The sequence below is a fragment of the Cetorhinus maximus genome, chromosome 14, assembly GCF_964194155.1.
Source record: "Cetorhinus maximus chromosome 14, sCetMax3.hap1.1, whole genome shotgun sequence".
NCBI lineage: Eukaryota > Metazoa > Chordata > Chondrichthyes > Lamniformes > Cetorhinidae > Cetorhinus > Cetorhinus maximus.
Window position 1 is genome coordinate 23,462,713 of NC_135892.1, and position 15,208 is coordinate 23,477,920.

The 15,208-nt window shown below is 47.4% G+C and overlaps 1 protein-coding gene across 1 annotated transcript in view; it reads left to right on the top strand.

Annotated features, from left to right (window-relative positions):
* arhgef33 (Rho guanine nucleotide exchange factor (GEF) 33) overlaps positions 1–15,208 on the top strand; it is a 157,295-nt gene that overhangs the window by 70,091 nt on the left and 71,996 nt on the right. The window contains exon 8 of the mRNA XM_078557556.1: positions 5,778–5,907. Coding sequence (XP_078413682.1) covers positions 5,778–5,907 — 130 coding nt within the window. The remainder of the gene's footprint in view (positions 1–5,777; positions 5,908–15,208) is intronic.

Sequence of the window (15,208 nt, forward strand, 5' to 3'; positions counted from 1 at the left end):
AGTAAAATAAGGCAGGATCTGGCCAAGGTAAACTGGGAACAGCTACTTGTGGGGAACTCTACAGAGGAGCAATGGGGGGCATTCAAAAAGGAAATGGGGAGGGTACAGGCTCAACATGTTCCCTCTAGGGTGATAGGAAGGAGTAACAAGCCCAGAGAACCATGGGTGACCAGAGATACTCAGGTTACGATGAGAAGGAAAAGAGAGGCTTTTAGCAGGTACAAGGGAAGCAAATCAGCGGAGGCATTAGTGGAGTACAGAAAGTGCAGGGTGGTGCTTAAGAAAGCAATTAGGAGAGCAAAGAGGGGATATGAGAAAACTCTGGCTGGTAAAAGTAGGGAAAATCCCAAGATATTCTATAAGTATATGAATGGGAAGAGGATAACCAGGGAAAGAGTAGGGCCCATAAGGGACCAAGGGGGCAATCTATGGGTGGTGCCAGAGACATCGCTAGAGTGTTGAATGAATACCTCACATCCGTCTTCACCCAAGAGAATGAGGATGAAGGTATCGAACTCAGGGAGAGAGACTGCAAGGTTCTTAAGCAAATTGATATAGGGAGTGACAACGTATTGGAGGTGTCGGCAGGCTTAAAAGTGGACAAATCTCCAGGTCCAGATGATTTGTGTCCCAGACTGCTGAGGGAGGCAAGGGAGGAGATCGCAGGGGCTCTGACCCAAATTTTTAATTCCTCTCTGGCCACGGGGGAGGTGCCAGAGGACTGGAGAACAGCTAATGTGGTTCCGCTATTTAAGAAGAGTTGTAGAGATAAGCCAGGGAACTACAGGCCAGTGAGTCTCACGTCAGTGGTAGGGAAACTATTGGAGAAAATTCTGAAGGAGAGAATCTATCTCCACTTGGAGAGGCAAGGTTTGATCAGGGATAGTCAGCATGGCTTTGTCAGAGGGAGGTCATGCCTAACAAATTTGATTGAATTTTTTGAGGTGGTGACCAGGTGTGTAGATGAGAGTAGTGCAGTTGATGTAGTCTATATGGATTTCAGCAAAGCCTTTGACAAGGTCCCACATGGGAGACTTATAAAGGCGGCAAATGCACATGGGATACAGGGTAATTTGATAAGGTGGATTCAAAATTGGCTTAGTTGTAGGAGACAGAGGGTGATGACAGAAGGATGCTTTAGTGACTGGAAGCCAGTGTCCAGTGGCGTACCACAGGGATCTGTGCTCGGTCCCCTATTATTTGTCATTTATATAAACGACATAGATGACTATGTGGGGGGTAGGATTAGTAAGTTTGCGGATGACACAAAGATTGGCGGGTGGTTAATAGTGAGGTTGAGTGTCCTGGGCTACAGGAAGATATAGACTGGATGGTCAAATGGGCAGATAAATGGCAGATGGAATTTAACCCTGAAAAGAGTGAGGTGGTACACTTTGGAAGAAGTAATTTGACAAGGAAGTATTCAATGAACAGCATGACACTAGGAAGTTCTGAGGAACAAAGGGACCTTGGCGTGTGTGTCCATAGATCTCTGAAGACAGAGGGGCATGTTAGTGGGGTGGTGAAAAAGGCATATAGGACACTTGCCTTTATCAATCGAGGCATAGACTACAAAAGTAGGGAGGTCATGTTGGAGTTGTATAGAACCTTGGTGAGGCCATAGCTGGAGTACTGTGTGCAGTTCTGGTCGTCACATTATAGGAAGGATGTGATTGCAGTGGAGGGGGTGTAGAGGAGATTCACCAGGATGTTGCCTGGGATGAAACATTTAAGTTATGAAGAGAGGTTGGATAGACTTGGGTTGTTTTCGTTAGAGCAGAGAAGACTGAGGGGGCGACCTGATCGAGGTGTACAAGATTATGAGCGGCATGGACAGGGTGGATAGGGAGCAGCTGTTCCCCTTAGTTGAAGGGTCAGTCATGAGGGGACATAAGTTCAAGGTGAGGGGCAGAAGGTTTAGGGGGGGATGTGAGGAAAAACTGTTTTACCCAGAGGGTGGTGACGGTCTGGAATGCACTGCCTGGGAGGGTGGTGGAGGCGGTTTGCCTCACATCCTTTAAGTACCACCTGGATGAGCACTTGGCATGTTATAGCATTCAAGGCTATGGGCCAAATGCTGGTAAATGGGATTAGGTGGGTAGGTAGATCAGGTGTTTCTCACGTGTCGGTGCAGACTTGATGGGCTGAAGGGCCTCTTCTGCACTGTGTGATTCTGAGAGTTCCCATGTATATTAATAACTTAGATGAAGTGACAGAGAGTAATGTATCTAAACTTGCTGACTGTATAAAGCTAGATGGGAATGTAAGGTGTGGGGGACACAAAAGGCTGCAAAGAGATATGGACAGGTTAAGTGAGTGGGCAACAAGGTGACAGTTGGAGTATAATGTGGGGAAGTGTGAGATTATTCACTTTGGTCAAAAGAATGAAAAAGTAGAATATTTTTTAAAAGGTGTGAAACTTGTAAATGTTGATGTTTAGAGGGACTTGGGTCTGCTCATACAAGGAACACAAAGTTAGCATGCAGGTACAGCAAGCAATAAGGAAGGCAAATGGAATTTTGACCTTTATTGTAAGAGGATTGGAGTACAATAATAAAGAAGTCTTGCTACTGTTGTACAGGACACCTGGAATACTGTGTGCAGTTTTGCTCTTCGTATATTTAAGGAAGGGTATACTTGCACTGGAGGCAGTACAGCAAAGGTTCATTAGATTGATCCCTGGGATGAGAGGGTTATCCTGTGATGAAAGGCTGAGTACATTGGGTTTATATTTTCTGAAGTTTAGAAGAATGAGAGGTGATTTCATGGAAACATACAAGATTCTGAAGGGAACTAACAGGATAGACATTATAAGGTTGTTTCCCCTGGCTGGGAATCTAGAACACAGGGGCAGCGTGTCAGGATAAGGCAGTGATCGTTTAAGACTGAGATGAGGAGAAATTTCTTCATTCAAAGAGTTGTGAATCTTTGCAATTCTCTACCTGAGGGGGTTATGGATGCTCCATCATTAAATATATTCATGGCTGAGATAAACAGATTTTTGGTCTCTCAGGGAATCAAGGGATATAAGAAGTGGCGGGAAAGTGGAATTTAAGTGTTGAAGCTGGAGATCAGCCATAATTGTATTAAATGGTGGAGCAGACTTGATGACCCTGCCATGACCACTCCCCCAGAACCTGATAAAATGTCAGTAGAGGTGGTAAGACACCCTTAATTGGCCACTTTGTGGCTCTATTGGGCTCTGGGTAGGTGGGTCATTTGCCACCTTTCCCGTAGCGAGTAAGATGGCATGGTGGCAAGAAGATTGGCACACCACCCATTGCATTCCTGCACCATTTTGACAGCCTTTTCACTTCCCTGCCTGTCCCCAAAGAACAGACAAAACATTGGGCAGATGGAGTGTAATGTGGGAAAATGTGAGGTTATCCACTTTGATAGGAAGAATAGAAAGCAAAATATTATTTAAATGGAGACACACTATGGAGGTAGTACAGAGGAATCTAATGTTTTCATACATGAAACACAAAGTTGTGATACAAATACAGCAAGTAATTAGGAAGGCAGAACGGAATGTTGATGTTTATTGCAAGGGGGATGGAGTATGAAAGTAGCAAAGTTTTGCTGCAACTGTACAGAGCATTGCTGAGAGTAGTTGATGTACAATTTTTGACTTTATATTTAAGGAGGGCTATACTTGCATTGGAGGCAATTCAGAGATGGTTCGATAGGTTGATACAAAAACAGAAAATGCTTGAAAAATTCAGCAGGTCTAACAGCATCTGTGGAGAGAAAGACAGAGTTAACATTTCGAGTCCGTATGACTTTTCTTCAGAGCATCCTTCTTTCCAGCATTCACAGTATTTTGCTTTTATTCAATAGGTTGATTCCTGGCATGAACTGTTGTCTTAAGGAGAAAGGTTGAGCAGGTTGGGTCTATACTCATTAGAGTTTAGCAGAATGCAAGGTGATCTTATTGAAACATTGAGGGGGCTTAACAGGGTAGATGCTGAGAGAATGTTTCCCCTTACAGAGGAATTTAAACTGAGGACATAGTTTCAGAATAAGAGGTCATCATTTCAGACAGATGAGAAGGAATTTCTTCTCTCTGAGGGGTCGTGAATCTTTGAGATTCTCTACCCAAGGAAGCTGCGGAGGCTGGGTTATTGAATCAAATGAGTCATGTGTTGTGGGAAACAGGCAGACAAGTGTAGTTGAGGCCAAGATCAGATCAGCCATGAATGTATTGAATGATGGAGCAGGCTCAATGGGCCAAGTGGCCTACTCCTGTTCCTATTTCTTGTGGTTCCAATGCTCTCCTTTAAATTTGACTTCATCACTCTGCTCCTCAAAAAAATCCTTGACTCCACCTTCCTCGCAATCTACTACCACATCTCCAACTTTCCTTTTCTCTCCAAAGTTCATGAACGTGCTGTCGCCTTCCAAATCTGTGTCCCCCATTTCCAGAACTCCATGTTTGAATCCTTCCGATCAGGTTTCCACCCCTGCCACATAACCGAAACAGCTCTTATCAAGGTCACAAATTACACCCTGTGTGACTGTGGCAAAGATAAACTGCCCACCATTATCCTTCTGCAGCTTTTGACTCTATTGACCACACCATCCTTCTCCAATGCCTCTCCACTATCATCCAACAGGGTGGGACTGCTGAGCACCTGGTTCCTCCTTCATGTCTTTGTTACCTTTAGACTTGATTATTCCAATGCATTCCTGGCTAATCTCCCACATTCTACTGCCGTAAACTTGAGGTCATCCAAAACTCTGCTGCTTGTGTCCTTACTCAAGTTCCATTCACCCGTCACCCCTCTGCTTGCTGATCTACATAGCCTCCCAAGCAATGTCTTAATTTTTAAATTCTCATCCTTGTTTTCAAATCCCACCAAGGCCTCGCCGCTCCCGATCTCAGTAATTTTCTCCAGCCTCACAATCCTCTGAGATATCTGAACTCATCTAATTCTGGCCTCTGAGCATGCCTGATTTTAATGGCTTCATCATTGGTTGCTGTGCTTTCTGTTGTCTTGGCCCTAAGCTCTGGAATTCTCCCTACATCTCCCCTCTACCTAGCTTTTGTCCTTTAAGATACTGCTTAAAACTTAGCTCTTTGACTAAGTTTTTAGTCATCTGTCCTAATATCTCTTTATATGGCTCCGGGTCACATTTTGTTTGATATCACTCATGTGAAGTGCCTTGGGACATTGTTGTTGTACAGATGCCCAAACTAGTATAAACTAATGTAAGCTAATTCAGCATAAACCAGGAGTTAAATTTGGCAGCTTCTTGATAGGAATGGCTACTCACTGGATAAGCTCACAGAGTGATTTAGAGATCATAATTTATTTTCAAATTACAAACATATTTTTCTAAAATTTAAATGAGAAAATGGTAGAAGAACCAGAGGGAAAAAGAAGAGAAATGATTCACACTGAGTTGTCATGATCTTGAATGCGATGGTTGAATGGGTGTTGGGAACATATTCTGTATTGATTTTCAAAGTGGAGTTGGATATATACTTCATTAGAGAAAAAGAATGTGGGCTATGGGGAAAGAGTAGAAGTATGGAATTAATTGGATAGCTCTTTGAAAGAGCTATCCAATAAATGGACCAAATGGCCTTTTCTTGTGCTGTATGATTCCATGATTTTTTTTTTGTTACACAGCATAAATTACTTGCACTATGGCTAAAATTATGATCATTTAGAGAAAATTATTTGAACGCAATGTACAAACTGTGAAACAAATACAAACAAGTAACCAGTCACGTTTTCCAAACAATCATTCTCTGCCATTACACTTTCTAGTCAAAAGGCACGAAGCTGCTGTGGAACTTCTGAAGTCAGAAAGAAGGTATACATTCTATCTTTCATTAATTCTGAAGACAAATATTAGTGTGAGTGAAAAGAATGTGGTACTGAAGAGCAAAGACTTGAGGTACAGTTTACAATATCTTTAAGAATGATAACTTAAGATGTGTTTTGTACTTCTTGGGGATTCAATGAAAATTCTTCCTTTTTCATTTTCATCTTCAACAAACACTGTTATAGTGTGCCCTAGAAACAGTGTCAAAAAAGTTGCAGAAAATGGAGAACAAAGAAAATTTTTCAAATAAAATCAGAGGAATTTCGACAATCTAAAATATCGCACTTGTTATAGAATGCTTTCAGTCAGTCCTAAGTAAAACATGGGATTAAAATATTGTCATCTCAAGTCTGGGACCTGCAAGGCTCATAGGTCCTGATCATTCTTTTATTGAAACACACTGTGCTGTTCCTCAAAGGCAGCTTTCACATATCAATACTTTCTGTGTGTTCCCTTGTCTATGGTCATGAGTCTAGCAGCTCACTGATAAATTATGTAAACTCTGTCTTCAGGACTCTTCCTCATTTTTTCCTCTTCACACAATGAGTAATTCTCATTAAACACACACTGCAGTTCCTGTCTTACAATTTTGTCAATTTACTTCTTTCTCATTGGTTAAGTGTGTAAATGCCTCCAGTTGTTTGACTTCTAATTGGTTATTTTCTACTTCTAATTTTGTCACCAATCATATTGGATAAAATACTTTTCCCTACCTAAAAACACTCCCAATCCATTGTCAAAAAGAAATTTCTCAATGTACAGCTACCATGACAGTGTCCTCACAGAACCAAACATACTCCTGCAAATTAAGTTCTTAATGGTAAGCGCATGAATGAACAGAAAATTTACCAATTCCATCTTTCAGTGTTCCAACAATTTTCTCCCCTTACTATCCATGACTTAATGAAACATGCTTGCTTCATAAATCTTTTCACATGATTCATTGCTTAACCCACCCAACTGGGGCCTTTTAATCTGAGGTGAACAACTCCCAGAAGCCAAAGTGTGACCTCCACCCTGCCCTTCCATGCCCCAAATTTCCCAGAATTGCACTAAGTGCAGTAGCGGGCGGGTAAAATGGAGTCCCATCCGCCAATGAAAATGGCGGGTTTTCACGCCATATTGTCCTGAGCCCACCTCATTATTTATTCATTCCTGCGAAACACGCTGTTTTCATGGCAAATGGGCTCTCATTCACCCACTCGTAATCACCCCACTGTTACATCACACCGGCTGCCATCTTTAAAAGGTTGCAAAGTTCATCGCCACCGCTGCCCGGGAGACATGGCCAGCAAAGGAAAGAAGACTGCGGACCTCGCTTCAACGACAGGTCCCTCAAGTGACTGCTGGATGTTGTGGGGGCCCGCTGGGATGTGCACTACCCCCGCTCTGGCCGCTGGATGGGCAGCAAAGTCAAAGGCTTGGGAGGTGGTGGCAGCGGTTGTCAGCACAAACGCCCTGCATAGGATGACAGCCACCCAGTGCCACAAAAGGATGAATGATCTCCTCCATTTTGCCAGGATAAAGTCACTCTTTTCATCACTCACAACTCACACTCACAAACCTATCTCACACCCACAGGGCCCTCACTCACTGCCAGTGCAAGGGACATCACCATTCACTCTTTCACGCACACCGTCATTGTCCTCATCCCATCCATGGAACCACTCACCACCCACACAGGCCAGGCATACTTATCATCTGGCCCGGCAGGCATCCTGATCCACTCTCCCCAGCTCTATCCATGCAGGACAAACTGGCACGCAACAGGATGAAAAGGTTGCAGGAAGGGGGAGGGATACCGGAGATCAAAATTCTGACAGAATTCTAAAACTGAGACATCCAGCTGGCTGGCAATGACCGGGACCGGTCCTGTGCTGATGGTGAGGTGCTGTACCAAGTGAGGATCCAGCAGTGTAACATCCATCAGACAACCATGCCATGCGTAATGCGTCCTCTTTCACAGGCCACTGCAATGCACTAATTATCTCCCCTTGCTTTCGCAGGCACATCTGCCAAACAGCCGACAAAGTCCATGACACAGGGCCTCCAATCAAGGTCTGAAGAAACCTCTAAAAAGGAATCTGAAGACACCCTTCCCTGAAGTCCTGTCATTGCGTTCACCCTCACCCTCCACCAGCATAGAGACACACACACCTCAGTGGAACCTAGCATTAGAGTAGCCTCGGGATCACAATCTAGTCAGCACATTGCACTTTCTGATCCACAGAAGGCAGAGGCAGGGACTTCCCAGGTCCCCAATACTTGGAGGACTGCTGGAGGCCAGAACGTTGCTGAGTCAGAGTCAGATGACAAGCCTCTGGACACGGTAATGTCACAGTTGTTGGAGCTGCAAAAGCAAGCTCAGGAACTTCAGGAAGGGATGTCCGCTGCACTCCTCAGATTGCAAGGCACGATGCAGGAGTCCATCCGTCTTCAGGCTGAGATGATAGTGCCGGCATTGCAATGCTCCGAGGTCAACACAGGCAGGATGTTGGCCGCCATGGAGACCTTGGTCCAGGACGTCACTCCAGCACTGTTGCGCGTGCTTACCTCCAGCACTGATGCCATAGTTGGTCTCCAACGGTGTTGTACGTGAGAGGGGTGCTGGGCAGCTCGATCTCACTCCAGCTACCCCTTCCACTCATGGAGTCAGCCAGGGGCCCTCAGGCACCCATAGGGAGGGGGATCAGCAGGTGCACACTCCGGGGCCATCCACCCAGGTGACTCTGGGAGTGACCAGCCCATCTGAATTCCATCTTCCTGTGACCTCCGCAGATCCAGCTCCCAAGGAGGGTGGCACTGCCACACAGCAGGACCCCAAAAGCAGGCCGGGGCCCTCCAAGTCTCGGCCCGCCAGAGGACACCGGCCAAAGTCATCACAGACAGGGTGTCACAGTCAACAGGCTGCCTCCACCTCTGTTGTGGATGTCCGGGGAGTACCAAGGTGTAGTGGCAGGATTAGGAAAGTTTGTTAAAAGTAGTTGCACAGCCCAGGCATGGGTGTTGATCACTTGTACATACTGTTCACCATTGTTAATAAACTCCTAAGATTGTCTCCCTGCTTGTGGCTCCTTGTTCTAATGAGCAGTGTTCTTGTCACTCAGATGTGAAACCTTTCTGCACAAGATAAAAGGCAGGTGTCTCAGTCCAGGGCCTCTTCCCTGTGCTCTGTGCAGCCTTCAGACCACAGTGATGGTCCAGCCTCTCACTCCCTGGAAACATTACTGATGCCTGCACCTCAATGGTGTTGGTCATTGCTGAGGACTCCCGAACACGTCTGCATCGTTTCGCCAGTGCGAGAGCCTAAACCCCGTCATCATCACCACCGAGGACCCTCTCACCCTCATCCCCGTTGACATCCTCCTCATCGGAGGGGACATGCAGCTCCTCCATCTCCTCCTCAGCCAGCTCCTCTGTTGCAATGCCAGGTTGTAAAGGGCACAGCAGACGACGACGACGTGTGACATCCTCTGCGGACTGTATTGCAGGGCTCTACCAGACCGGTCCAGGCACCGGAACCGAATCTGCAGCATCCTGATGGTCTGCTCCACCAAGTTGCGAGCTGCTGCATGAGCCTCATTATCGCGTCACTCTGCGGCAGTCTGAGGCTGCCGCACGGGTGTCATCAGCCACGGCTTCTGCAGGTAGCCCTTGTGCCCAAGGAGCCAACCCTGCAGCCTCTGTGGACCCTGGAAGACTGCAGGGATCTGGGAGCGACTCAGGATGTAGGTATCATGCACACTCCCTGGAAACCCTGCGCACACCTAAAGGATGTGTTTCTGGTGGTCACATACCAGCTGCACGTTCAGTGAGTGGAAGCCCTTGCAGTTGAAGAAGTCCACCGTGTGTAGCGACGGAGACCTGAGCGCCACGAGTGCAGTCAATTGCACCCTGCACCTGTGGGAATCCCAAAATCAGGGCGAATCCAATGGCCCTTGCATCCTGGCTGTGCTGGTCCTGGGCAAAATGCACAAAGTTATGTGCCATGGAGAAGATGGCATCCGTGACCTCATGGATGCATTTGTGGGTGGCGAATTGTGAAATCCCACAGAGGTCACCTGTGGAGCCCCGAAAGGAGCCACTGGCACAGAAATTGAGTCCCCTGGTCACTTTCACAGCCATTGGCAGTGGATGCCCTCCATGTCCCCTTGGCACCAAGTCCTGCAGCAAGTGGCAGATGTGAGCCACCAGGTCCCTAGACATGCGCAGTTGTTGGCAGCTTCGGTTCTCAGTCATCTGCAGGAATGGCAGGAAGTGTCTATAGGCCTTGGGTGTCGCTAGGCACCGACCAGCCACGGCCCGCTGTCGTTCATGGCCAGCATTTGTGGGAGCTCCTGCTGCCCCTTCTTCATGAGGTTGCTGCTTCTGTCTTTGTGCAGCCAGGAGCCTCAGTCCTCCATCTTCTACAGTCTTTGTAGGCCATCAGGCATTCAGCTGGGACACCAGGATCAATGATCCTGACGTGGTCCTCCTGCAGCATGAAAGAGAGAGAGCCATGGTTATATGGCTGTACTTAGCACATTCCTGACCCTGTGTGACCGACTCTTAATGCTTCCTGGAGAGTGCTGGTCACCACTCAGATGGCCAGAGATGAGTGCGCTGCATGGTTGCCCTGTCAACCCGCGACATGGGGGGTCACTGGTCCAAGCCAGGATGCTGAGATTACAAGGGGCTGTGAACGCCTCCAGCAATGACTGCTACATGGCTGTGTTGGTGAGGACTCGAAGTCTGTGCCGGGGGAAGGGTGGAGGGGTAAGGTATGGAGCACTTGGTGGCCCTTTGGTGCCTCTGCGTTACTTGCATGGGCGGGCAGGCTAGGAGACTGAATCCAGTCATATCATTGTGGCTGCGCCTGATCTGTCTCACTTGCAGAGACATGGTCAGTTTATACAGGTGTCCCTGATGCATGGCCACTTCCCTCGCTTACCCTGCCCCCCACCTCGATTGTCAGTGCTCAGGATGCCGTGCCAAGGCAGCACTTGACTCTCCCCTCCCTCCCCCCACCAACAATGGTCACCTCCGAGGCCGGCCAGCACTTGCCGCCGGATACCGTGCTACCCCTCAGCTGTTGCCTCCAGGCTGGCTAGCATTTGCCCCCGGACACCCCCACACCCCTCAGCAGACACCTCCGAGGCTGGCCATCACTTGCCCCTGGACACCCCCAACCTCAGCAGTCACTTCCAGGGCCAGGCATCAGTTGCCCCCGCCCCCCCCCCCCCAGCGCTCCTGAGGCCTGTAAACTACAGGCAAGCTGTGGAGAACGCTGCTGCTCACTCACTTCAGTTCCCCCAAAGCGAAGGCCACCAAGTACACGTCGCCTGTGTGTTGTTGTGAAACACATCGGTGTGCTTTCCCACTGATGCAGACAGACGGTACAGCGGGGTTCCATGAGCCTGGCAGGATGGTCTTTTAATTATATGCTGATGTATTACAATTAGTTCCCCGCCGACCGTTGGCGGGAAACGCGGCTCACCATCGGCGGGCTGAACAGACAATCGCGACCTGCCTTCCTTCATGCCGTCATGAAGCAGGCCATGCCATATTTTCCGTGGACCCCACCTATCACGCCAGTGGGCTCGGAAAATTCCACCCACCCTGCAGCAACCCAAACTCCACGGTTCACAGGTTCCTTTCAGTCTCAGGCCCAATTTGACTGTAATCCACTCCAAACTTTGATGAACCCAAAATTCATTAAGTTGTTATTTTTAGAAAATAAAATCAAATATATATATATTTTACATATGTATATGGAATATACTCCAACTGAAACCATTTGCAAAACCAAATAGCAAAAGGTCCTTTTGGTATAATTATTAGATTGCTATTGATAGACATAGCATTTTCTGCATGCTTTTGAACAACAGGAAAGTATGGGAAGTAATTTCTTTATATGTCTATCATTGGGGAGGATTTCCCCCTCTTTGGACGGGTGCGGTGGGCGGACCCGGGAGTGGCCACACAACGGTCCGCCGCCTGTGATTGGGCCCCGACCACAATTTCGTTCGTTCACGGGATGTGAGCATCACTGGCTAGGCCAGCATTTATTGCCCATCCCTAATTGCCCTCATTTAGAGGGCATTTTTTTTTAAAGAGTCAACCACATTGCTATGGGTCTAGAGTCACATGTAGGCCAGACCAGATAAGGATGGCAGATTTCCTCCCATAAAGGACATTAGTGAACCTGATGGGTTTTTACAACAATCGGCAATGGCTTCATGGTCATCATCAGACTTTAATTCCAGGTTTTTATTGGATTCAAATTTCACCATATGCTGTGGTGGGATTCGAACCTGGGTCCCCAGAATATTACCCTGGGTCTCTGGAATATTAGTCCAGTGACAATACCACTATGCCACCGCCTCCCCTAATTAATGGCCAGCCAGTGTGAAATGCGCGCTGATAACCTCAGCACTTCCTGGGTGGGGGTGGGAGGAACGCGAGCGCTGAAGTTTGCGCATGCGCTTGGGTGCGCTCAGTGAAAGCTCCCTGAAGACACACAGCTGCCTCAGGGAGCTGAAGATCTTCAACATGAGAAATAAAGCTTTTAAAAATAAAGAAAACATGTCCCCACATGTGACTCTGTCACATGAATAAGGACATGCAAAATATTAGCTTTAAAATTTTTTTTTTAAGTGACCGTTCGAAACCTCATTCCGCCTGTGGATGAGGTTTCGCAAAAAATGCAAAGGCCGCCTGGACGATTTGCCACAGCGAAAAATTCAAATTAATTCATTGATTAAGAGCCATTAAGCCCTCTTAATTGTCAGCGGGCATGCTGCCGACTCTCACACGCGCCCACCGATCAAAATATCGCGCGAGTGTGCGATGACGTCGGGTCGCTCACCCGATGCCGTCGTGTGCTATTTCACGCTTGTGCATGTTGGGTGCGTGCCCACATGCTGAGCTGAAAATCCAGCCTATTAAATTGGATGTTTTGGTTCCTGATTTATCTCGATTGTGTGATAAAAGCTAATGAGAAACATATCAACTCATTGTCATGAAGTTAGCCCAGGATTTCTGTTTTTACAGCAAATCTTTACATGGGGGTTTCCTTGCTTAGTTTCACTCTTGTCAATTTAATTGTAACAAGAGCATCTCCAGCCGTTATGTCTTTTTCTGTCCCCACACTGTCACCTTGGGAAACCTTTGGGGATCCATCCTTGCTCCCTCCTCTTCCTCATTTATATGCAACTTGTTATCCACTGACATGGGGCTGGATTTTACACTCCCCTGTGGTGGGTTTGAAGGCGGGGAGGACATGTAAAATCCAGCAGGTGGCCTTCCTGCCACCCCAACCTGTTGGAAGTTTTACCAGGGGGTGGGGGAGGCATCAAGGTGGCCTGTCCGCCTTTGGGTTTACTGAGGCTCTTAAATGGCCAATTAACAGCCACCTGCGAGTCAGGCAAGGGGGAGGGGCGTACCTCCGTTGCAGGCCCTCTAGGCCTATCAGAGGCAGCCCCTCCAAGGTCAACTCCCCTTTAACCCTCCCCCTGGTCTCTTGACCCCACCCCCTCACCGGGGCCCCTGTCCCAAAACTTACCTGGGCTCCTTGGCATGGTGGGACTACCTGAAGTCCCAACAGTGGACACTGCTCCTCTCTAAGGCAGAACTTCATGCTCAGAAAGAGGCAGAAGTCTTGCCTTTAAGCAACTAACACTGCTCCAAGCATTAAATTGCTATGGGGCAGCTGTCGGGATCATGGGTGGATTCCCCCCCTCCCTGATCTTTTAGCCGAGAGGTTGGGTGGTGGGGGGGGGCGGAGAGAGTGAAATGCCCTGTAAAATCCAGCCCATGATGTCAGCTTCCACATGTATGCTAACAAAACCCGTACTACCTCTCCACCACCTTTCGTAATATCTCCGTTGTTGTCAGACAATTTCTTTAACATCCTGTCTTGGATGAAACATAACTTCTGCCAGCTAAACATTGCGGATATTGAAGCTACCTTGACACCTACACCATCCCTCTGTCCGGCCACTGTCTCAGGCTGAGCCAGATTGTTCACCATCTTGGTATCCTGTTCTGTCCCAAGCTGAACTACTGTCTAAGTTTCCTCTCACAAAGATTTCCACCTGCTCAGATTGCTAAGCTTTATCCCAACCTTAACCTATCTGGCATTGAAATTCTCATTCATACCTCTGTTACCGCCAGACTCAATGGCACCAATATTTAAGAGAGGCAGTGGATGGATCGGGGGAGGAGAATAGTTCCTGATGGGAAATCCCACTAAAATTAACAGTAGGAAGCCTTTTAAACTTTTCACCAGGTGTCCTGCCCGACTGCCAGCTTGATTTGCAGGTTGTCTACCTGATGAGCAGGATAGCCAGTATGTGGTATGAGGCTGCAGTTGTGGAGCACCAAAGAGGGAGCGAGAGATTGCAGGGATGGGAAATTGTGGTTGGTGGTGAAGAGATCATAGAAAACAGAGAAAATAGGAGAAGGTCATTTGGCCCTTCGAGCCTGCTGCACCATTCAGTATGATCATGGCTGATCCTCTATCTCAGTGCCATACTCCCACTCTTCCCCAATATCCCTTGACGCCTTTAGAGTCCAGAAATCTATTTCCTTCTTAAATATATTCAGTGACTTGTCCTCCACAGCCATCTGTGGTAGAGAATTCCACAGGTTTACCACCCTCTGAGTGAAGAAGTTTCTCCTCATCTCGGTCCTAAATGGCCTATCCCATATCCTGAGACTGTGACCTCTTGTTCTAGATGCCCCCAGCCAGAGGAAACATCATCCCTGCATCCAGTCTGTCCATCCCTGTCAGAATTTTATACATTTCAATGAGATTCCCTCTCATTCTTCTAAACTCCAGTGAACACAGGCCTAGTCGGTCCAATCTCTCCTCATATGACAGTCCTGCCATCCTAGGAATCAGTCTGGTGAACCTTCACTGCACTCCCTCAATGGTAAGTATATCCTTTCTTAGGTAAGGAGACCAAAACTGCACACAATACTCAATACAGGTGTGGTCTCATTGTTGTGGGGAAGGGCTCATGGTCAGAGGGCAGAATTGTGGTGGGTGAGAGATTCTGGTCAGGGGAGATTGTTGTTGGAAGGAGAGGTTGTGGTCAGGGTGGGGGGGTGTTTGGAGGTGAGGGGAGATTGACCTACTGAGTTTCCTGAGCCCTGGAAAATCTAGTCTAAATGGAATAAAAAGCCTATAAAAATGGTGACATGCAGCCTCCTTAAAAGAATTTACTGATCAACGTGCCTCCTGACAACAGATTGTTTATCTGCCCCCGACTCACCTCCATTAAAACCAGAAATGGGTGGAAATTGGAGTCAGGTTTGAGCATTTCAAAATTTTTACTTATCATCTGCATCCAACCCACTCACTCTTGGAGGTAGTTCATCACTTCAGCTT